Genomic DNA, 22,703 nt, shown 5'->3' with positions numbered 1-22,703 from the left:
ATGATGTCTTGTACCTCTCTGTGTCCTTCCCAGGGCTTCTCTTTCATGGAGGAGACCCCCAGGAAATCTCCCATCTCTCAGCAGAGATTAGTCCATGAGGTAAACATACAGAATTCATGGTGCTCCAGCCAAAATCTTCCCTCCTATCCTGTTTAGAGAGGCCAGATCTTGGAAGGGAAGGGAGACCTCTGTGCTTCCACCAATATCCTGCACCAGCCCCTAGTGACTCAGATGAGGAAATTAACCCTAGAGCCTTTCTCTGCCCAGGCAGGAGGACAGCACTTGGCAGTAATGTTGAGACCCAATTGACAGAAATGAGGGGGACCTGCCAACTCTTAAAGCATCTTCCAACCAAAAAGTCCATGATTTTATGATGCTGAGATCCTAGAATAAGTACATCCCATCTGAAATATGGCACCAAACCATACTAATATCAGCCATTGACTTTTATTTATTTGTTTACTTATTTATTTACTTATTTATTTATTTGCTTGCACCGGATCTTAGTTGCAGCTCGTGGGCTCCTTAGTTGCAGCTTGCCAGCTCCTTAGTTGTGGCTTGCGAACTCTTAGTTGTGGCATGCATGTGGGATCTAGTCCCCTGACCAGGGATCGAACCCGGGCCCTCTGCATTGGGAGCACGTAGCTAACGTTGCCCTAGCATTTCCTGCGCAGCTGCTGTCTTCCAGAACCAGCCCTTTCATCATCAGCCCCTCTGTGCCATGTTCCAGCCCAAGAATGGAGTTTAACACCTGCCCTGACCACATCTCTGACTGTGAAAGGGAAAGGAATTATCCACAAGGAAAATCTAAAAGCCGCCTAGAGGTGAGTCCTGCCCACCACTGAGATGACTGCACTGGACAGCGGTTAATGAAGGAGTGGATGCTGACACAGCCAGCTACGTGCACTCACGATGGTGGCGTCAAGATTCTCACAGGGGCTTCCCTGGTGGCGCAGTGGTTGAGAATCTGCCTGCCAATGTGGGGGACACGGGTTCGAGCCCTGGTCTGGGAAGATCCCACATGCCGCGGAGCAACTGGGCCCGTGAGCCACAATTGCTGAGCCTGCGTGTCTGGAGCCTGTGCTCCGCAACAAGAGAGGCCGCAGTGAAGAGAGGCCCACGCACCGCGATGAAGAGTGGCCCCCGCTTGCCACAACTGGGGAGGGCCCTCGCACAGAAAAGAAGACCCAACACAGCCATAAATTAATTAATTAGTTTTTTTTAAAAAATGAGGTTCAAACCCATGCTCTCTTCTCCCCACCTTATTAAGTACCATTAAAAAAAAAAAAAAAAAAAAAAAGATTCTCACAGAAGAGGATGTCTGCAGAGCAGTTTTGTTGGGAGTGAGGACTCGAGGTCTTGGAGCTGCATTACATAGTAACACCAAATTTCCCTTTCACTGGGTGGCCAGTTTCCTCTCTGGGCCCTGATTTCAAATCCCAGTTTTGCCACAGACATGCTGTGTGACCTTGAGTAAATCACTTAACCTCTCTGAGTCTCCATTTTCTCATCTATAAAATGGAAATTAAAATAAGCAACTTTTTTGGAACATCCACATGAATTGCCCCAATGAATCTTCACAATACCAAAAGACATAGTTGGATTATTATTCCCATTTTGCAGACATGAAAAGTGAGGCTCAGGAGGGAAAGTAACTGACCCACATTTACACAGCTACTGAGTGACAGTGGGGATTGAACCCAGACCTGTCTGGCTGCAGAGGCATGGTATGGGTGCCATATATGGAAAGAGCATGGGGAGTGGCCACAATGTGGTCACTGGGCCCCTCCCAGGCCTGCCTCTACCCCTGCTCTCCTCCACACACACCCCAACATACATCCTAACTCCCTTGGGTCCTGTGACTGCTACATCCTGCAATAGGAGCCTCCTTGGGCCCCTCCTGAGAGCTGGAGGCCCTGCCCCAGGCTCCATAGCACTGATGTGGCTCCTAAGGGAAAGGGCCCACCCCCAAAACCACAAGGCCCCCACCTACTTCCTCTCTGGGGTCTGTTGGCCCAGGGCTAGAGCCTACCCCTAGGACCCCAGTGACTAGCCCTATCAGTTTTGGCCAGAAGCCCCTAGCCTTCCAGTGCCAAGAGGACCCCTCCCTCCACTGAAGGGCTCCGCTGAGCACAAACCGGCCAGGAGGCTGGACTTCCTGCCATGTTTCCACCCACCCGAGCTTCAGAGCTCGGGTTATAAAAGTTGTGTCTTTCTGAGAAGCTAGTGACAGAGGCCCGGGAGAGATTCTGGACAGCCCTATTCTTGGAGAGGTAAGGACAAGGAGGCTAACGTGGGCATTTCGCAAATATTTCTTAAGTACCTACAATAATGTGGTGATGTGGTACATAGATTCTCAGCCAAACTGGGTTCCAATCCAGGCTCTGCAGCCACTACCTGTGTGACCTTGGGCAAGTCATTTCTCCTATCTGTGCCCATTTCCGTAAAATAGGCCTGCTATCAATGATCCCAGACCGTTATGGTAAGCATTCAATAATGCAACAAAGCTTGTAAAGCTCTCGGCATAGAGCCTGCTACATAGTAAGGACTCAAGTAAAAGTCGGGGCCAGTATGATTCAAGACTGGTACGAGATGGAGACGGCTGGGGGACGGTGTGAAGTACTAAGAGCAGGAAGGGAGGAGAGACCTGACTTGGGTGGACTGATTAAGAAAAGTGCCTAACATGGGCACTGGCTAAACACTGGTTGGATGAGTAGTGGATGAATCTAAGATCAGCCTGGTAGCAGAATATGAATAGTTAATGCCATGAGTACAAATTTCCCAGTCCAAAATTCACATCTGCAAATAAACGAGAAACTTTTCTTTAGGACCCATTTTAATCACTGTTTTGAGTTCCTGCCATCAAGCAAAAAACGCTGGATGTTGCTGATTCGAGACAATGCCAGGATGTTCTCGGGCCCTCCAGAGTAGGCTCAGCCACTCTGGGGGCTTTGCCCAGAGGCAGCATGTACCCTCTGGGTAGTGTCTTCATGGGCATTGGGGTGGGGATGTGGCGGCTCCTTAATGGGCCCGGCTTACACTGGCATCTGCCCTGGACGTGTCTGTATCCAGCTGGCCTCTGCCTTGCAGTTCCAAAGGCTGCATCTCCTGGCAGCACACCCTTGCCCACCTGGAACGCCCCTGCCTGCAGGCTCTGGGGTCCCAACTATGCCACCTTGGCCATCTGGGCGGAGGCTCAGCAGGCAGGAACCAGTACAAACGTACTGTTTGAAATACTGAAGTATTTCCCTACTAGTTGGTAAAGAGCCATGGCTTTAAGCCCCCCAGGTGCCTACCCTGGCCACTGTGGTGCTTCCCCCAGGACCCCCAACCTTGTTCTCCTCAAGATTCAGAAACCTCCATGGTTTTAATGTCTCACAATGTCGCACAGCCACATTAACAGCTGTTGGGCACACTGCTTGCTAAGTGCTTTGCGCATATTATTGAGTGCATTCCCCACAACAATCTATGATTGTCCCCCATTTTACAGATGAGAAAACTGAGGCACGGAGAGATCAAGTAACTTGCTCAGGGTCACACAGTCTGGAAGTGGCAAAGCCCAGATCTGAAGAGAGCCCACTTGAGAGGGAAGGACATTTCAGGCAGAAGGAACCAAAAGCACTAATGTGAGATGGTGGGGGTAAGGCTGTGTTCAAGGACTAGCAGATCTAGAGCGAGGGAAGGAAAGCTGGAGAGATGGCTCTAGGAGAGGCAGAGCTGGGAGAAGCTAGGCAGTGGCTCCCCAGTGAGGTGGCCAGTGGGGCTCCCAGCTCTGTGTCCCCAGGTCCTGGCCAGGAGGATGCTGCTGTTCTGGGGGTCACTGCTATGCTGGGGGCTGCTGCCCCAGGCCCCGGGGGAGGCCCAGCACTTAGTCTTCTTGCGCTTCAGCAAGGATCAGCTGGAAACAGGTAGATTTTTAAGGGGTGGGTGGCAGGAGGCAGGAACTCAGGGAAGAGCAGGGTTGGAAGGTGACACCACCTCCCTGCTCAAGGCTTTTCCTCTTCTGGCCTCCCCCTCACCAGCAGCGGAATTTGCCTTCCTTTGCCCAGAGCTGACCCCATCCTTCCCCTGCTCTAACACTTGCTGTGGCTCCCTAGTGCCTTCAGGAGAAGCTCCAAGCTCTTCATCCTGGTTTTCAAGGCCCTGCCTCCCCAGCCTCTTCTACCACCACCTGCCCTGACCACCTCTATAGACTTCCCAGCCTCCTTCCTTTGCTTGTGCTGTTCTTTCCCCCGTTCTCAACACAATGGATTCTGATTCACCATTTAAGGCAAAGCTCTAATAGTCCCAGTTTCCCCAGCAGACGGAGTCTCCTTCCACTGGGTTCCCACAGCCCTTTGGTGAAGCCTCATCTATGGCCTTATCCAAGCGTACTGTACTTGCCCTGTCTGTCTGTCTTTCTGTCTCTCCCTAACTCTTGGCTGTGAGCTCTTTGTTATCCATTCTTCTCCTTCCCCATTCAACACAGTCCAACCTCACTGATCTTTCTGTTTCATACACTCACCAGGCTCATTACCACCTCAGGGCCTTTGCATGTGCTGTTCCCTCTGTCTACGTTGCTCTCTCCCCAGATCTTGCAATAGTGGATTTCTCCACTTCATTCAGGTCTCAGCTCAAATGCCTCCCCTTCACAGAGGCTCTCCCTGACTACCCTATCTAAAGTAGACCTTCCCCCAAGTCATGCTCCAATTCGACTCCATTTTATTTTCAAAAATTGCCTTGCTTGCTTATCTGGGGGCTCAGTTGTTTTCTGTGCCCGCCCCCACCCCCCCACTCCTAGAATGAACCCCATGGGCCCTGAGCCCAGAAGAGAGTAAGTGCTTCATAAGTACCTGTTGCTAAATGATTGTCTAAATCGCTGACTCAGAGCAGGTGCTGGTGGGCCTTTGTTGAATGACTGAATGAAAGGTGAGCCCCGCCCTGAGGAGGGCCTTGTCCTCAGACATTTCAGGCCTGCTCTCGAAACACCATGTCCTGGACCGTGTGGCCAGGATCCCTGTGATGGGGGCCACAAGTAAAGGAGTCGCCATCCTGGACCACCGGCCCTTCGTAAGAGAAGGCCTCTCCAAAGGGAGCAGTGGGCTTGACCTGTTGCTGGTTGGGGACCTGCTCTCGGGGCAGAGCTTCCCGCTGCTGGGGGAGCTGCTCCAGCTGGGTGGGTGAGTGGCCTTCTGGCTTTTCTTCCCCCTCAGGGACAGTGTTCTCACCTGCTGGGTGGGTAGGAGGCCCCAGCATCATTGGAGCTATTCTCCAGCCTGGAAAGCCCTCAGCAAGTACATTTTTATGGTCCCTAAACCTCCTGAAGCCACTTGAAATCCTCCAAGGAACAAAGCAGAGTCTCAGTCAGGGATCTTAGCCTGGCAGCCCTCCAACCCTCCACATTCAGTTTATACCTGGGTATTGCAAACTCCCATAGTATTTTTTAAATATTTTAGTGACTTGCCAATATATAAAAATCTAGAGTGTTTTAATAAAAATCCAGATTTTCTGACTGTATTAGTTTGCTAGGACTGCCATAACAAAGTACCACAAACTGAGTGGCTTAAACAACAGAAATTCAGGAGACTAGAAGTCTGAGATCAAGGCGTTTTCCATGTCTCTCCCCTAGCTTCTGGAGGGTTGCTGGCAGTCTTTGGTTTTCTTTGGCTTGTAGAATCATCACCTGATCTCTGCCTTCCTCTTCACTTGGCAATCTCCCTTGTTGTGTGTCTGTGTCTGTGTCCAAATTTCCCCTTTTTATAAGGACACCAGTCACATTAGGCTAGGGGCCCACTCTACTCCAGTACGATCTCATCTTAACTACATCTGCAACAACCCTATTTCCAAATCAGTTCACATTATAAGGTGGGGATTAGGAACTCAATATATGAATTGGGGGACTTGCCTGGTGGTCCAGTGGGTAACACTCCACGCTCCCAACGCAGGGGGCCCGGGTTCGATCCCTGGTCTGGGAACCAGATCCCGCATGCATGCTGCAACTAAGAGTTCACATGCAGCAACTAAGAGTCTGCATGCTGCAACTAAAAAGCCTGCATGCCACAACTAAAGATCCCGTGTGCCACAACTAAGACCCAGTGCGGCCAAAATAAATAAATAAGTAAATATTTTTTAAAAAAACATATATATATATATATATATATATATGAATTGGGGGGTGGAAGGCAGACACAATTCAACCCCTAATAGCAACTCTCTCTATAACAAAGATCTGGTCACACCTGGCCTGACCTCCCACGTGGCAATCATTGGTGTAGGATCTGTAGTCCCTAAGTCAGTCCCCAGACACCTCCTCCACTCCCTTACGTTACCTGCTTGGCCCTGAAGGCAAATGAGTTGGAGACTTCTGGCAAAATAAGTACCAACATAAATGAATGATATTTATGTAGGTTGAGGCAGGGGTTCCTGCAAGGTCAACCTATGTAGCCACAGGTAGGCCTCCGAATCCATCCCCCAGAATGAGCAGAGAGAGCCAGATGGGTCCTAAGATGATAGAGTCCAGAAGAAGTTTTCTGATGGGGGTGAAAAGAAATGAAAAGCTAGGATACTGGGGTGGGTAGGGGTGCTTCCCAGAGAGGCCTGGGAGGAGGGTGCTGGGCCCACACCTGCCCCAGCCCATCCTAAGGCCTAGGACTGGCCGCCACTCACCCCTACCTGTGCATTTGCACCACCTCTACTCACCCATCCTGGCACAGGGCATCAGCCTGGGAGGGCCGTAGGAAAAACCCCACATGGTCCAAGTCATTCTTCAAAAACCTCTGGAAGGTGCCATGGTGGAGGCAGGCATACAGCCTTTGGGGAGCTCAACCCATCCAGGTCTTCCTCCAGCACTGGAACTTGTTGCTGCCCACTCCAGTGGACACCAGGTAAGTCACCAGCTTGTATCTAATGTTCAAAAAGTACATAAAACTCTGGGTTCCTCTTAGCTCAGGGAGATGCGAGGACCTGAGGCCATCATGGGGAGCAGAAGTTTCATGTCCTCCTTCTTGGATGCTCAGCAGGGCAGGTGGTCCCTGAGTGGAAGGCGGTGGGATCACCAGCCGTCTTGCTCTCTCTGACTCCTGCCTGCACGCGTCTTTTTTGCAGAATCCTTATATTTGAATTCAGACCTGTTAAATGTGCACAGACAGGTCCGCCACTGTATTCTCCTCATTTTGTAGAGGGTGACACTGACGCCTGGAGAAGGAAAGGGACTTTCCCAGGTCTTCAAGGCTTAGAGGCTGCAACTAGAGCCCAGTGTTCTGCAGCTGGGCTGAGGGTCAGGGAAGGGGTGTCCCAAAGCTGCCCCCACCCCTCCTGGGGTCTGCCCCTATTCTAGCCAATACAGTACACACACACTCCACAGAGTCACAGGGGCCTTACCAGGCCATACAAACAACACCCCCCAACCCACTCACAGGGTGGTCACAGAAGATGCCAAAGGCCCCGAGGTCACCCTACAAATCCTGAGTGACAGCCTGCTGCAGGTCACATTGCAAAGCAAACTGTACCTCTCGCTCTAGAGGTGAGTGTGTGCCCTGGGGGCTTCCTCCCCACCTCCCTCGGTTCCAGGCAGCCACGCAAGGCTAGCAAAAGTCTGCTGCCTGTGTCACCAAAAGGGTTACAATAATCCTTTCCACTTGGGCATGTTTCAAAGTCACTTTTTTGTGATGGGGAAACTGAAGCACCGAGTAGGAGAGGGACCTGCCCAGGATCACACAGTGAATCTGCAGCAGAGGCTGAGATAAAACCCTCTGACTTCCATGTCAGAGGACATGTGCCCCATCTGAGTAAAAGGCAGATGCTTTCACGGGATGATCCAAGGAGGGTCTGGTTCAAGCTCACCTTGGGGTCCACCACGCCTGGACTCCAATCCCACTTAGCATCCAGGCAACTTGAGTAAGGGCGTCCGTCCTCTGGGCCTCATCCACGAAGTGTTATGATCAAGTCCCCTACTGCCCCGGCTGTTGTTAAGAGTTCACTGCTAATCTAAGAGCTCAGACCGCCCACGAAACTTTGGATGATGATGCCAACCTGGGGTTGTAAACACAACAGCCAATAAAAGGAGTGATTTGCACATGAAACAGGAATATTCTTACATGCCCCTTAGGAATATGCCCACTCTCTCTTCTTTTTTTTTTTTTGTGAAATATGGCATTCTTTGGCTAGCTTCCCTTTTTAATAGAAAAGTGAGCACAAAGAAATATTTTCTTCACAGGGATGTGGGCACAGAGAAATATTTCTCTGCTATACAAAAAACATATCATCACCCTTATACTGATGTGCAGTAAAAATGCAGCTTGACCCTTGGCCTGGTGGGGACTGCAGCAAACAGCAGAGCATGTGGCCCATCTCAAGGTCACATCAGCCGCCCTGTGAGGATGCTGGCCGAGAGTTTCCAGATCTTTTCGGTTTTCCAAAGTTTGAACTCTGTATTTTTAATGAACTCTTCCAGTTTTTCATTTGAGCCCTCCAGACAACTGCAGGCCCCACCAGCCTGTGACTTCTGGACTCAGTCTTGGGCTGCGGCTTGGAGCCTGCCCAGACATGCTGCCCCTACAGGATCCTGTGGCTCAAAGTCACCAAGAACATCCACGTCGGGGTACGGCTGGAGCAGACGGGGAACAAGACCAGCGTGGCCTTTGAGGAGTGCCACACGCCACCAGGATACCTGAGCACTGAGGTTCTGGAGCAGTGAGTACCTACCCCCCACCACTCCTGCACCCAGCCCTTCACTGAGACTCTCCCCAGAGAGTCTCAGTCTTAGGCTGCCTCTCCCCAGCCTAAGCTGTCTAGAGTGACCAAGGGTGTCAGGGACAGGGTCATCTCCAAGACCACCAGCTGTACACACCACCCATCAGTATCTCCTGCCTTCACATTGAATGTTATGGCCAAAGTAGGCATCCACGCAGGTCAAATCTTGGCTTGGCTGCTTCCTAACACCAGGAGCCCTGGCCAAGCTATTTGGCTTCCAGGAGCCTCAGTTTTCTCACCAATAAACAGGATCACAGAACTCAGCCAGCACGGGGTGGTTGTGGGGAAGAGATGAGCTAACCCCTGTGAGCTACTTAGCACAGATTCTGCTGCATAAAGTGGCCATTGCTTATGATTCTTAATATACCTAACAAAAAAGCCACCTCCTCCAGGAAGCCTTCCATTAACTTCCACTGCCAGGTGTGATCTCTCCCTCTTTGAAAATCCCAGAGACCTTTATTAGAGAGAGAAATAAAGCAAGAGAGGCAGAAAGGGAGAATCAGGAAGAAATAAAGTGGAGGAGGACAAAGTCTGGAAGAGAGAAAGCAAGAAGGCAAGAAGGGAAAAAAACAGAAAAGGAAAGGGGAGAAAGAGGAGAGAGGAGAGGAGAGGGACACCAGGCGGGGAAGGAAGCAGCCACCCTGTGCTTCCCTGTTCACAGGCCCACTGGGGCTTTCCTCAGCCCTGCCCTGGACTCCCCTCTCTGGCCTCAGTCTCCCCTTCCATGGTGTCTCAGACCCCACCTGCTCTCCCCACCCCTAGGATGGACCCCCTCCTTGTGAACAAAGCTCTGGGGTTGGTGACAGATGTCCTGGATGACGCATTGCCCTTCCTCCTACAGAAGATAGTAAGTTGCTCATTCCCCCCACCCCGCCCCCTGAGAGAGGGGTGTGACCCCAAGGGACAGCCCCTTGATCTCACCCTGACCTCAACAATGACCCCCTCATGCCTTCCCTCCAGGGGTGTCCCCTGGCCACAACCCTGCTCAACTCGCTGCTGGAAGACCTATTACACATCACTCTGTGTTCGTAGCTCCCAGCCAAGGAAGGGGCTTATCTGCTGTCCCCCTACTGTGTGCCAGGAACTCTTCTAGGCTCTGGAAATATGATGGGAAATAAAACAGACAAAGCTTTCCCACGGGGAGCCTACTTCCTAGTGGAGGGGAAAAAGGGCATTATGTCTTATGACCTTGGTAAATCATTTCCCCCCTGAGCCTCAGTTTCCCAGTCTGTAAAATGGGATTAATCACAGGCTCATAGAATGGACTGTTGTGATAATACATAAAACCTGGCACAGAGTTATGGCTCAGTAAATGCTCATTGTTACAAGAAGCTGAAGGCCCAGCCCACAATGAACTTAAAGCTAAGCAGAGAGGGAGAAGGAATTTCTCGCTGCTTCAGTGCCTCCCCATGCCCATCCCTCCATCCCCCAGGGAGGCTGAGCCCCAGTTCCATTTCCTCATTGCAGCCCCAGCCATCTCCGGCCCGGAAGATTTCCAGTACTATGTCACCAGCACAGAATTCACAGAGGAGGCCATCCTGATGAAAGTCCAGGTGAGCCAGCCCCTGGCCAGGGCAGACCCTCTGGGGATGTCCACTGGTCTCAGGGAGAATGGGCACAGAGGAAAATGAGGTGGGGCTTCTCTGGATAGGAGGCAGAGGAGAAGGAGGAGGAGAAGGAGCAAGCGAAGGAAGTGGTGGGCAAAAGAGGAGGAGAGAGGGGAAGGGAGAAGAAAGGGCAGACCAGGCAGGCCCCACCCTCCGGAGCTCACACTGAGCCTGGGAAGTCCCGCTCGACCCTGGAAAGGTGGAGAGGCCACGGGGCTGTATGTCCCACAAGTGAAAATTAGGCTCCAACAAAAGGGCAGGTGGGGTGGCTCAGGAGCGGCAGGACCGCGTGTAACGCCCAGCTGGAAGGGACCCCTTAGATGGGGAAACCGAGGCCCAGAGAAGCGATGAGGCTGGCTGCCCCTCTCCTCCATGGGATGGTAGAAGGTGAGTCAGGAGGACAGGAGGATTTGAGTGGATAGGAAGGAGGCACTGTTAACAAAGGCACGGAGAAAAGAATGGGGTTACATGAGGGAGAAGCAAGGAAGCGTAGCTCATGGGTTCAAAACCCAGCTCCATCTCTTACCATGTATAGGATCTTGAGAAAGTCACTTCACTCCTCTGGGCCTCAGTTTCCTCATCTATCAAATGGTTTCCATCTCATGATGCTGTTGTGAGGTCGAAATGAGATTGTGCCTGTAAATGTTCAGCGCTGTGTCTGGCACATAGTGAACCCTCCATATGTTAGCTGTAACCAGTTTTTGGCTGAGGAGACTGTCTCCTCCGAATTTCTCCTTCCTCCTTCATTTTTCTAAAGCTCATGACCCCTGCAGCCCAGGCCAGAGAGCCCCAAGGCCTGACCACCTGGCCCCCAAGCCCCTCCCAAAATTAGCCCCGGGCAGCCTGGCAGACCTGGCCTTTTCACTGGAAACCTACAATGACATCCTGTCCTGCCTCTACACCAGCAAGGAGATACATGTGAACCTCCAGGACCCCACGGTGAGTACTTGAGAAAAGGAAGTACATTACTTTACTGCTCTACTTTTCACATGAAGAAAGCAAGGCCCAGGTGGCATAAATGCCTTCCTGGGTGAGCCTAGGTAAGTCACTTCCCCTCTCTGGACCTCACCTGGAGAACTCTTATTCAGCTTTCAGAACCCAGTATAGAAGCTCCTTCTTCTGGAAAGACTTCCTTGAACACCGCTTTGTTGTTCCTCTCTTCATAACATTTATGCTGCAAACATGTATTGAAGGCCTACTGTGTGCCATGCCCTGTGCACACAGGGTCCCTGCCCTTTCACAGATCAAAGTCTACTGGAGGAATAGAAACTGAACAAGAAAACAGATAAATAAAATAATGTATCTTATTTATAATAAGCTGAGCAATGGATCAGCAAGTGTGTGGTGGAGGTGAGAGAACTACCCTGGACACTGTAGTCAGTGAAGGCATCTCTGAGGAGGTGGCCTGAATGGTGGCACACACACACACACACACACACACACACAGAAGTCAACGGGAAGAGCAAGTTCCCAGGGTCGATGAGGGCATCACATGAGGGAGAAATACAGATAGATCACTGCTCAGAAGCCCCCAGCAGCTCCTCATCATGCTCTGAACAAAGTCCAGTCTCCTCTCTGCAGCCCCAGGGCCTCGTGAGATCTGGCTCCTGCCCACCTCTCTAGCTCTGTCTCCTCACCCACTATGCTCCAGCCACACAGGCTGGGCTGGTGCTCACCTCAGGGCCTTTGCACATGCTGTCTCCCTGACTGGAACACTCTTCTCTCCACTGTTGGTCTCTGTGCAAATGTCATCACCTCAGAGAGCTGCTCCCTGACCACCACATGTAAATATCTAAAGTAAGCCTTTTCTCTCTCCCCCACCCAAAACCCTCTCTCTCTTTCTACTCTTTTCCCTTCGAAATACTGATCTCACTGTGTGTATGAGTATGAGTAAAGTTATATATGCGAAGTTGTATATATACACACATATATACATATACACACATATGTATATTTGTGTGTGTTCATTTATTTAACTTTGTGTGTTCACTGTCTCTGCAGTTTGGGGACGGGGACTATGAAGAGTATACTCTCTGAAGGGTACACAGGGTGTGCTCAGTAAACACTGAAATATGAAATCCCAAGATCTATATCTGGAAGAGATCTAATGTTATTGCTCCATTATTAACATGGGGAAACCAAGGCCCAGATAGGGAAAGTGACTTTCCCAAGTCACCCAGCAGGTAGGATCAGGACTGGAACCAGGGCTCCTGCCTCCCCATACTGTTCCCTCCTTTCCACACAGGTGTGGCAGCTCTGAGACTGGAAGTGAACCCTGTGATTCCATGTCTACAGAAATTCTTACACCAGTGGATGAGGATACATGTGCAAGGGTGTTCTTTGCAGCTTCACTTGTTACAGGGTGAAAAATAAAGTTAACCTAGGTGTCCATCAATAGGGAATTGGTAAAATAAGTCAGGTAATGGCTATATAAGGTGGAATTCTATGCAGCTGTTTAAAAGAAAGGGGTTGTTCTATATGTACTGATGTTGAGAGGAACAAACAAGGTGCAGGACCATCTGGTTAGAATGTTCCCATCTATTCATTCTTCTATGTGTGTAGAAAACAGCCTGTCAGGATATACTCCAAAATGTCAGTAGTGGTTACCCCTGAGAGTAGGATTTAGGAGAAAAGGGGAAGAAGTGTTGGGATGGACTTTTCATTTTTACTGTATACATTTTATAGTGTCTTCTATAATGATTTACGATTTTCAAAAATCAATGGATCACAGGTAGATGAATATGAATGTGATAAAGCAAGTACAGGAAAATGTTAATAGAAGAATCTAGGTGATGCATATACAAATGTTCTCTATAAAACTCTTTCAATTTTGCTGCATGTGTGGAAATTTTCACAATAAAATGCTGGGGGGAAAAAAATCATTGCAACAATAAAAAGTCAACCTTTCCAGATAAATCATGATGAGAAACCTGGTGAATGGCTCCTCCCGTGCTGCGACTGAGTGGTGTGCCAATGGTGCATTCAGTTAGGGACAATTACATCTCATTGAATCCCACTGACACCCCTCTCACCCCATGTACCTGTTCAGAACAGACCTGCAGGATTCTAAAGGCCAACACACATCTTGTCCTTTTTCCAGGCTGCTGACCTCATTCAGCTATTGTCACTGAGAGCGCTGGAGCCTGGGCCCAAGGTGGGTATGTTGCCAACTTCTCCCCCAGCACCTCAGCCAGGATCTCAGGAAAGATTTCTTGAACAGGGGACAGGATTGGGCCACAGAGGCATGTTACATTTGGCCAGACTTTCCTACTGTGGACTCTGGAAATTACTGTGCCTTCTTCACAAGTACCGTGAGGATTAAAGGAGACGATTCACTTAGCTCATTGCCCCACCCAGGTGACACGGCCATGTGACTGTCATTATTATTCACTACTAAACAAAACCCCGACCCTGCTGAGGCACACCTCCTGAGGCAGACAGATGTGCACACATGGCAGATAGCAGTGAGCAGCGACTGTGTGCCAGACCCCTCCACCTACATCGATGTGATCCTTGGAAAGCCTGCCCTCTCACCCCCTTTTTACACATGTGCAAACCGATGCTGAGCAGGGTGACTTCACTTGCCCAAGCTCACATTGCTCAGTAAGTGGCAGAACCAGGACTTAAACCCAGTCCCAGACTCCAACATCCATACTCAGTGTGCTCTCTCTAAAGGCTCTGAGAACAGGGCACCTGATAGACAAACAATAATAACAATAACCGCAATAGATAACAATAGCACTACTAGATGCCATGTTCCATTCTAAGCACTTTACATAAATTAACTCATTTAATCCCCACAGCAACCTGGTGAAGTATGTATGATTATTATCCCCATTTTACAAGCATGAAAATTGAGGCACAAAGAAATTAAGAAACGTGTCTCAGGCCACATAATTTGTAAGGAGCAGAGCTGGACTCTGGCTCCAAAATCTATGCTCTTACCTGCTACGCAAGCCCAGGAGAAGGAGCATGTAATTTCACCTCAATGGAGCTCAGGGAGTGTAGGTGACCTTCCCAAGGTCACACAGCAAGTTGCTGCAGAGCTAGAATGAAAACTCAGATACCGTGACTCCTAAGACGGCCTTTTCCCATTCCTCCAAGCTGGGGGCTAAGGAACAGCATCTTCTGTCGCAGCCAGCACCTTCTCTGCTTTACCCTCATTTAGACTTCTAATCAGGCCAGGGGGAGCATGGGACTGACCATCAGCACCCCTCATCCTCCCACTGTCCACCTTGACGGCCACACGGCCTCAGTCATCCAGCCAGGCTCCCTGGTACTGCTGGGGCCCAGCAGCACCTCCTCCTTCTCAGTTTCCGGGGTGAGTAAGCCTCAAAGTTTATTGTTCCCCAGGGGGCCTGTGTCCACATGAGGGCTCCTCCAGTGCCAGCTGACTGAGGCAGGGTGACAGAGGGCAGTGGCAAACCCCACTGGCATGTCATCTGCTAACATTCCATCAGTCCACACCCAAACAGCTGCACCTATTGTGAGAACATCAAAATACTTTAACACCTGCTCCCCTAAGTCCAGGCCCCAGTGCTCCCCAAGGATCTCTTCAGCAACTGAAGTATTTTGCCTCTGATACCCCCTGTTCAGTGCCCTTGACTGTCTCCCCTGGACATGCCTACATCCAAAGCCCTTGTCCACAAAACCGGGAAAAAACTCAGAGAAACAGAGTTCATGGAGGGCTCAACGCGTCTGTGTTCTCTGCTCCCGAGAGAGAGGCGCCCAAGCTAGAGAGAGCTGGACCTGGGGAGGATTTCTGGGGAAATACAGCTCCATCAAAGTTTCAGCTTCTTTATTCTGAGCCCCCTTGGGATTCCTACTTCCCACTCCACAGACTTTGAAATTGGGAATGTGCCCGTGGGGCAGAAGGGTCGCCCCACCATAGGTGAGCCTAGGAGCATCTGGTGCGTATAACAGGATGCTGGGATCTTAGTTGGCATGATTCTGTGGCCCATAAATCAGTCAGCTCTCGCTGGTGGCGAAAAGTCCGGTTTCTGATTTATAAGGTAACCAGGTGAATTTTGGAGGCCCCAAAATGCTGGTCCTCTGGCTTCCAGCAAGTGCTTCTACCACCAAAGGATTCACTGCAAAAGGCTTTCTCTCAACGCAGCTGAGCTTTCCCCCTCCCCTCGTATCCAGCCCTGGCCTCCCCTGACCTCCAGGAGCACCCAGCACCCACCAGTACTCTCTCCCATGGCAACACCCACACATTCATGGTCTGAACACACATGAACCAGCAGCTGGGATCCGGCGAGAGGACCGGGTGAGAGGGGCTGGCCCTGGACAAGTATTCACGGGGGGCGGGAGTGAAGGAAATCCCTCTGGCTGGAATGTAAATTCCTCTCCTATTCTGACCGAATTTCAACTCCTCATAGAAACTCTTTTCAAAGGCTGTGTTTTCCTCGAAAAATCAGGAATTAAAACTCCAGTTCACTCCAAACAGGTAAATATTTTTGGTTTGGGATGGTCAGAAAAAATAAGAGGGTTGACAGAGAGAGAGAGATGGGAGGAGAGAGTGTGGTTACGGGGTGCAAGTCTCCTAGCTTGCTTCAGCTGAATGGAGTAGTTTACAGGAGGGTGGGAAGGAAAGAGAGGGGAGGTGTGTTGTGACTTGAAGCTCACTGAGCATTTCATCCCCCCACCACCGCCAGCAACTGCCATCTTGGCTTCCTCGTGGTCCTGAAGGACCCACCGGCAGGCCTGAAAGAAGGCCCTGAGCGGTTGATGTGGGGCTGGAAAGCACACCATGCTTTCCATGGGCGATCTCATCTTGCCCTTGGGCGGGGGGAGCGCTCAGAACTTAAATTTGTCCATTTCATTCTTTCACGCGCTTAACAAATACTGAGTGCTTCTATGTGCCTGGCCTTGTCTTCGGTACTTAGGATGTATCAGTGAACAAAACAAATGTCCCTGACCTCATGGAACCCACGTTCTAGCAGGGTAAGGTGAGATAATAAACAATAAATACAGTAAGGTAAATTATATAGCATATAGGCAGGTGACAATGCTACGGAGGAAAGCGAGGAGGGGACGGAGTAGGGCTATCAGGAGTGCCGGTGAGGGTAATGTTCAAAAGGAAAGTCAGGGAAGGTTAGAGAAGAGCAATGCAGGAGGGAGCTGTGGGGATGTGGGGAAGGGGACCCAAGGTTCCAAGGCAAGGGTGTGCCTGAGGCCAGGGAACAGGAGGGAGCCAAGAGGGTTGGATCCGAAGGGGTAAGGGGAGGTCAGAGAGCGAGCAGGGCCAGGGGCCAGGCTGCGCAGGGCCTACGGGTGGGGGCGGGCTTTTCCTGAGTAAGCTGGAAGCCACTGGAGGGTTCTGAGAAGAGGGGAGCAGACTGGAGGGGGCTGGGGCGGAGGCAGGGAGGCCACTGAGCAGGCCGGTAGAAGGATGCAGAGGGTTGATGAGGCTTGGATGAGGTGGTGGCAGGTGGCAGTGGCGGGGAGTGGCCGCAAGCAGGATGCATTCTCGAAGTGGAGCTGGCAGGATTTCCTGATGGAGTGGATGTGGGGAAGGAGTGAGAGGCGTCCAGGATGACACCAGGATTTCTAAGGGCAACTCCTTGTCTTTCAGGAGAACGTTTAGTTTGTGCCTCCAGCAGGGCTGTGCATCCTACCTCTGGTTTTCCTCACCCGTGGGCTTCCCAGCACGGCATCCTAAGCTACTTGTGCCACCTGCACCCACACGTGGCAGTACGGGGTTTCTGCTGTAGTGTGACTGGTCCGGGCCCTCGCTGCACTGGCCCCACTGTTAACGAGGCCATGCGTGAAGCACATGGTCTCTTCCCCCAGGTGTTGTTCTTGCTCCTACACTGGAAGAGCTTTTCACTGCCCCTGCCTGTCTGAGGGAGGCCCCACAAAATAACTTCCCTTTCTGCCCACCCTGGGGGTATCCCACCACCCTACACTACCACAGGACTGTGAGCCTCGTTGTCTAGCCCTAATGCAGGAAGGCTGCAAGGTGGAAAAACAATAAAACAAAGGGCTAAATGAGAACATGAACAGGAAACACTTCAAAATTATCATCCCTGTTATATCAGGCCTCCTTGCTCTGGCTTTACTTGCATAGAATCCCAGGTTTAGAGGTCCTAGAGATCATCTTCCCAGGGTCAGGGGTCCCCTCTGTGACATCTTCAGAAGGCAGTCATCCAGACCAGGGCTGCCAGGTATGGTTGGACAGGTTGCGCACGGCACAAGCCACCCACATCATAGACGATACAAATACAAATATGTTTATGACAGTCTCCCAACAGATGGGAAAAGAGTGTCTCAGAGAAAGGGAGTTTTTTCCCAATCTGTCCAGATGGGTTGGGGCAGCCCTGGTCAAGACCTCTTGAACAGCCCTGGTGACAGGAGGCTTGCTTTCTCAGTGAGACAATTCTTGCGCCATTACCAAGCAGCTCTCAGCACTGGAGAGCTCCTCCTTGGACTGACCCAAAGTTGGCCCCTGTGAAGCTCTGGCCCCGGGGTTTTCTCTGGCCCAACTGGTTTCCTGGACTGCCCTGCAGAGATATGAAGATAGTTACTGTGACCTGGGGTGAGGCAACCCTTCTTCAGGGCCCCCAACTTTCCCCAGTCCCTTCACTAATCCAGTCATCTGGCTCCAATGCCCTTCAAAAGTGGAGTTCCCAGGACTACTCCTGATCTCCTGTGGGCACCTGTACACTGGAGTCCCCCCACCATTCCCATTCTGACCATTGGTCAGAATCTGCCGAACCAGCTGAAGTGACCTTCCTGTCCCTCTTTCATCTCTTGTAGGAGGAACGTCTGGAAGCCTTTCTCTTAGAGCTTCTGAAGAGGTTCTTCCCCCATCACAACAGTGAGCGCCACCGCGTTTCTCCTCATGCCCACATACAGCGCAGCTGCGAGCCACATCAACCATGCCCGAAGCCCTGCACAGACAGCTAGCTTTTGCCTTGTCCCCTGGGGTTGGTTAAGAATTGCCCACGGGCCAGGCAGAAGGAGGCGGGGTGGGGAAGGGGCCATGTGTGCCCTCCTGGTCTTTGCCCAGGCCACTGGTGGTGACAAGAGCTCAGAAGTGGAGGGACGAAGGGCTTCTCAGGGGAGGTGGGGGAAGCATTATGGAAAGCGAGAAAAGGAAGGGCCCTCAGAGGTGGTGGAGCCCCCAGCTCACAAATCCAACGCCTGCAGGGTCCAGGTAGGTAACATACCCAAAGGAAGCAGCCCAGATAGGGCCTATGGTAAACATGCCCCGCCTTAAGTGGGCGGCTAGCACTCAGTTCAGGTATTTTTTACCTTTGAGAGATGCCAGAAAGCTGAACTTTTTGAGACATCACCCCCAGGTTAGATATCAGCAACAAAATCAAACTTTCCCCAAACACCCCTGTCTTAGTTTGGGCTCCCTCAGAAGCAGACCCTGAGGTAGCAGAGGGCAGGCGGCGTTTTGGGAAGACGGAAGGTGTGGGAAGTGAGTCTTCCAGGAATGCAGAGCCGCGTCAGGTTCCTCTGCCCCAGAGCGCTCAGCGCTTCCCTCTCCTTCCGCCTCCCCTCACGCCGTCTGCGTAACCTTCACCCGTCTACCCACGTGATGATTTAGTCAGTGCCTACGTCCCCAGCCAGATGGTGAGCTGCCGGAGGGCAGGGACCCCTGGTCTTTGTTTTTTGTTGTGTTCCCACCCTTGTTCAGTGCCTCCCATCCAGGAGATGCTCAGGAAGTACATGTAGGATAAATAGCTCAGACGTTACTCCTTCTGAGAAATCAGCTGGCTCAGCCTCCTCATCTTTCAGAGGGCCCAGAGAAGTTACCCAAGGACTTACTCAAGGTCACACTGCAAGTATCTGCTGCAAGTATCCTTAAAATGCTGCTAAGAAGAGCATCTTCGTAAAAATGTGTTCATAGTTATTGAATATATTCAAGAAGAAATTCCCTCCAGATAGATTTTTAATAAACGGGTAGAGTAGCTGTTTAGAGACCTGACCTTCTGGAGTGGGGTGGCCTGATGGGGGAGAGGAGGACACACCCAGTCCCACAGACCCCTGCCCACAGGGCACTGAGCTCCCCCGCCCTCCCCTCTTGCAGATCTGCTCAGAGAACAAGGCCTCCGGCTGCCCAACGTCAATGGCAGCTCCTTCGACCAGCCGCGGATGGAGCGCTCCAAGGTAAATGCTGGGAAAAGGTGCTTCCTGAGGCACATGTGGGAGGTCAGAGCTAGAAGGGCCGTGGGGTCCTACAGATGCCTTGTCCCCATCCTGCAGAGGCAGAAGCTGAGGCTTGGGCAAAAGAGGCACTCCATGTGGAAAGCCCTTTACCTTCCTTATCTCACCGGCTCCTCACAGCCATCCTGGGTGGGATGCCCCATTTACACATGAGGAAACTGGGGCTCTGGGGGGCTCCATGAATCCCTCAGGGAGCCACACCCTAGGCTCACTGAGAGCTTCAGTGCCTCACACAGGTGATCTTCACAATGAGCTCCATGAAGTTGATGCTATTATTTTTCCCATTTTACAAAAGAAAGGCAGAGAAACTTGCCCAGAGCAGCAGAGCCAAGATTCCAACTGGGGTTCATCTGACTTCAAAGCCTGTACCCTTAGCCTGGACCATCCACCACGCTAGAACTCAGGTGTCCTGAACCCCAGAACAGGGCTGTTGCCTCTGGCACCTGCTACCTGTGAACTGCCAGAGGGTGGGAACCAGGGCAGCCATAGGCTGGCTAAATGCCAGGAAGGTAAGATGCAGCCAGAGACCAGAGGGCAGAGAAAACCAGCAGAGGAACCACGGAGGTGCTTCCGGGGGCGTTTGCCAGCTCTGAACCTGCCCCTGGAGTCACCCTGCCCCCTTGGCCCTCTTCCCTTCCCTCTGTGGGTGAACCTGAGAAGAGGCTGATGGGAAAAGGCAGAGCTTAGAGATGCCCTTCATTTCTTTGTTCCTGCCTTAAAAAGACTCCCACTCTTAAACAGCAGCACAGGAAGGGATGTTTGGGGCAAGGCAGAGAGAAAATCAGACAGAACCTCCTGGCTGTATGACCTCACGGCTAGGCAAGCCACTAGTGGTCTCTCAGCCTGTTGTCTCTGTCTGTATAATAGAGATAAAGACAGTTCTCCCCATGGGCTGGAAGTGAGGACTCCCCTGGCAAACACGAGGAATCGTTAGGGCCACTGATCTTACCCAGCCCTACTCCAACATTTGACAGAATGTGACCCACCATCCCAGTCATAAAGTTGGAGCTTCAGGACTCCCAGCTTATGCCGAATCCTGGACCCAGGACTCCCAGTTCCCAGTTCTGACATTCAGGAAACACTAGAAATCTGCTTTCAAGAACCAGAAGTTACTGTGCAGAAGGAGGCAGAAGGGGACAGCAAGAGTTCCTATCATAAAACCCCAGCTCCTGGCCTGTGCTACTCCCCCACCTCCACCCTCAGACCCTGACCTAGATTCAGCCCAGGGTGACCCCAGCAGGTCGGGGCTAGAAGGGCTTCTAGAGGTAATACAGGGGCTGGGGCTGCTCCACAAATGATGCCACAAATCCTGGCAGTGTGGGCCAGAGAGGGTACTCTATAGCTCTGAGTACAAAAAAGAACAAAGTCAGGGAACAGCCCCAGCAGCTGCCATATAACCAGACCTATAGAGGCAGGGGGAGAAAGGGTGGGTGGGTTCACTGGCTCATTCATTGATTCACTTCTAGGCTGCCCCGCACTGTTGTGCTGGTTACATATCGTACAACTCTAGAATGCACCACTCATACTGTAGTGTACCTGAACACCACCACCTAGAGTTGGGCAGTGCACAACCTGTACATCCTTCCATGGCTGCCCTCATCGCTCACTCATTCATTCAGTCAATAAATGTCACCGGCTGTTCTGTGCCTGGCCCTGTGCTGGGTGATGTTGGGATAGAGATGAGTTAGATCCAATGCCTGAACCCTCCAGGAGCTCCCATTCTTATGGGGAAAATAGGTGCAGGAACAGATGGATTCCAGCAACATAGTCGGGTCTGGCAGAGGTTTGAGCATTGTGGGTGGGAGCACATGAAAGGCTCTAGCTGGGTGAGAGGCCCACCTCAGGGTGACCCAAGCAGGACAAACCCCAGTGCTACAGAAATGTGAGAGGCCCCTTGATACACAGGCTTTCAGGAAGAGCCCCGAAGACTGGTCCGTCCTTCCCTCACAAATATTCCCAAAACCCTCCTCCCCCTCCACTCTATCCCCGCGTCCAGTCAGTCCCCGACTCTGCCCTCTTGCCACCAGGGGAAGGTGTGCCCTCAGGACACACAGTCCCTCTCAGGAGTGGCAGGAGCAGCTTCGGGGAGAGCTGGCCTTGCACGGCGAGGACGGATGGGGTGCATCTCCCTGCTTCTCTCCACAGGATTACTTGCTACTGACTGTTCCGGAGGAATAACCAGTTCTTACTGAGGGTCAGCCCCTCCCCGCAGCCACAAGTGCTCTGGACACTTGGGAGTCCAAGAATGGCTACAGTCACGGTGGAAAATCAGTTTCAATAAAGATGATTCTTGCTTGAGACGGCGTCTGGTTCTGAGTTTGCTAAGGGGTTCTGGGAGGTGGCCAGGCTGTTGGGTTTTTTGTTTGTTTGTTTTTTGTTTTTATTTATTTATTTTCTGTTTGGCTGTGTTGGGTCTTCGTTGCCGCGCGCGGGCTTTCTCTAGTTGCGGCGAGCGGGGGCTACTCTTTGTTGCGGTGCACGGGCTTCTCATTGCAGCGGCTTCTCTTGTTGCAGAGCATGGGCTCTAGGCACACGAGCTTCAGTAGTTGTGGCACGTGGGCTCAGTAGTTGCGGTTCGCAGGCTCCAGAGTAGTTGTGGCACGTGGGCTCAGTAGTTGTGGCGCACGGGCTTAGTTGCTCCGCGGCACGTGGGATCTTCCCCGACCAGGGATCGAACCCCCAAACCCTGCACTGAAAGGCGGATTCTTAACCACTGTGCCACCCAGGAAGTCCGGCCAGGCTGTTTTGAAATGTTTAAATGAAGGGGTTTTCTCCCTAATAGTTCCTGTTTTCCCTTGGCCCCTCAGAGAGGTATTCTGAATTCTGTATTCGGTGTCTCAGAAAAGGGAGGTGCCTCAGAAAATGGAGAAAGGGCTTGAGCTTCAAAAGCCCAGGCCCTGAGAGGATGGGGTGTAGAAAGGATGTGAGGAATCTACACACACAGGAAAGGTTCCTGGCTCCAGAGGGAGGAAGAGAAAGGAAGCAGGAAAGAGAAGTACTAGAGTCCCTAAGAAAGGGGGGACCACGGGACACAGAGATATTTGGGAGGCCCTGAGTACAGAGGGAAGCAGCCAGACCCCCAAGCAGGTGAGTGACTGTGAGACGGCCACACCTCAGCATGAGGTGACTGTCATGTGCCCAAAAGCAGTGCCACGGCAGGAGAGAGCCAGGAGCCCTCCTCCCCAC

The 22,703-nt window shown here is 51.6% G+C and overlaps 1 protein-coding gene across 1 annotated transcript; it reads left to right on the top strand.

The window, feature by feature from the left end:
- Positions 1–3,799: 3,799 nt before the first annotated feature.
- LOC137750346 (uncharacterized) lies at positions 3,800–21,695 on the top strand. The gene is given in 16 exon segments (XM_068524735.1): positions 3,800–3,908; positions 4,943–5,159; positions 7,397–7,501; positions 8,539–8,670; positions 9,493–9,577; positions 9,691–9,754; positions 10,198–10,287; positions 11,095–11,276; positions 13,438–13,491; positions 14,506–14,658; positions 15,719–15,786; positions 15,995–16,069; positions 17,054–17,132; positions 18,099–18,159; positions 19,381–19,460; positions 21,663–21,695. Coding segments are annotated over 16 exon segments (1,587 nt in total).
- The last annotated feature ends 1,008 nt before the right edge of the window (positions 21,696–22,703 follow it).

This window comes from Eschrichtius robustus, chromosome 16 (genome assembly GCF_028021215.1).
Source record: "Eschrichtius robustus isolate mEscRob2 chromosome 16, mEscRob2.pri, whole genome shotgun sequence".
Classification (NCBI taxonomy): domain Eukaryota; kingdom Metazoa; phylum Chordata; class Mammalia; order Artiodactyla; family Eschrichtiidae; genus Eschrichtius; species Eschrichtius robustus.
The sequence above is the reverse complement of the archived record's forward strand: the minus strand, read 5'-3'. Positions and strand labels throughout refer to the sequence as shown.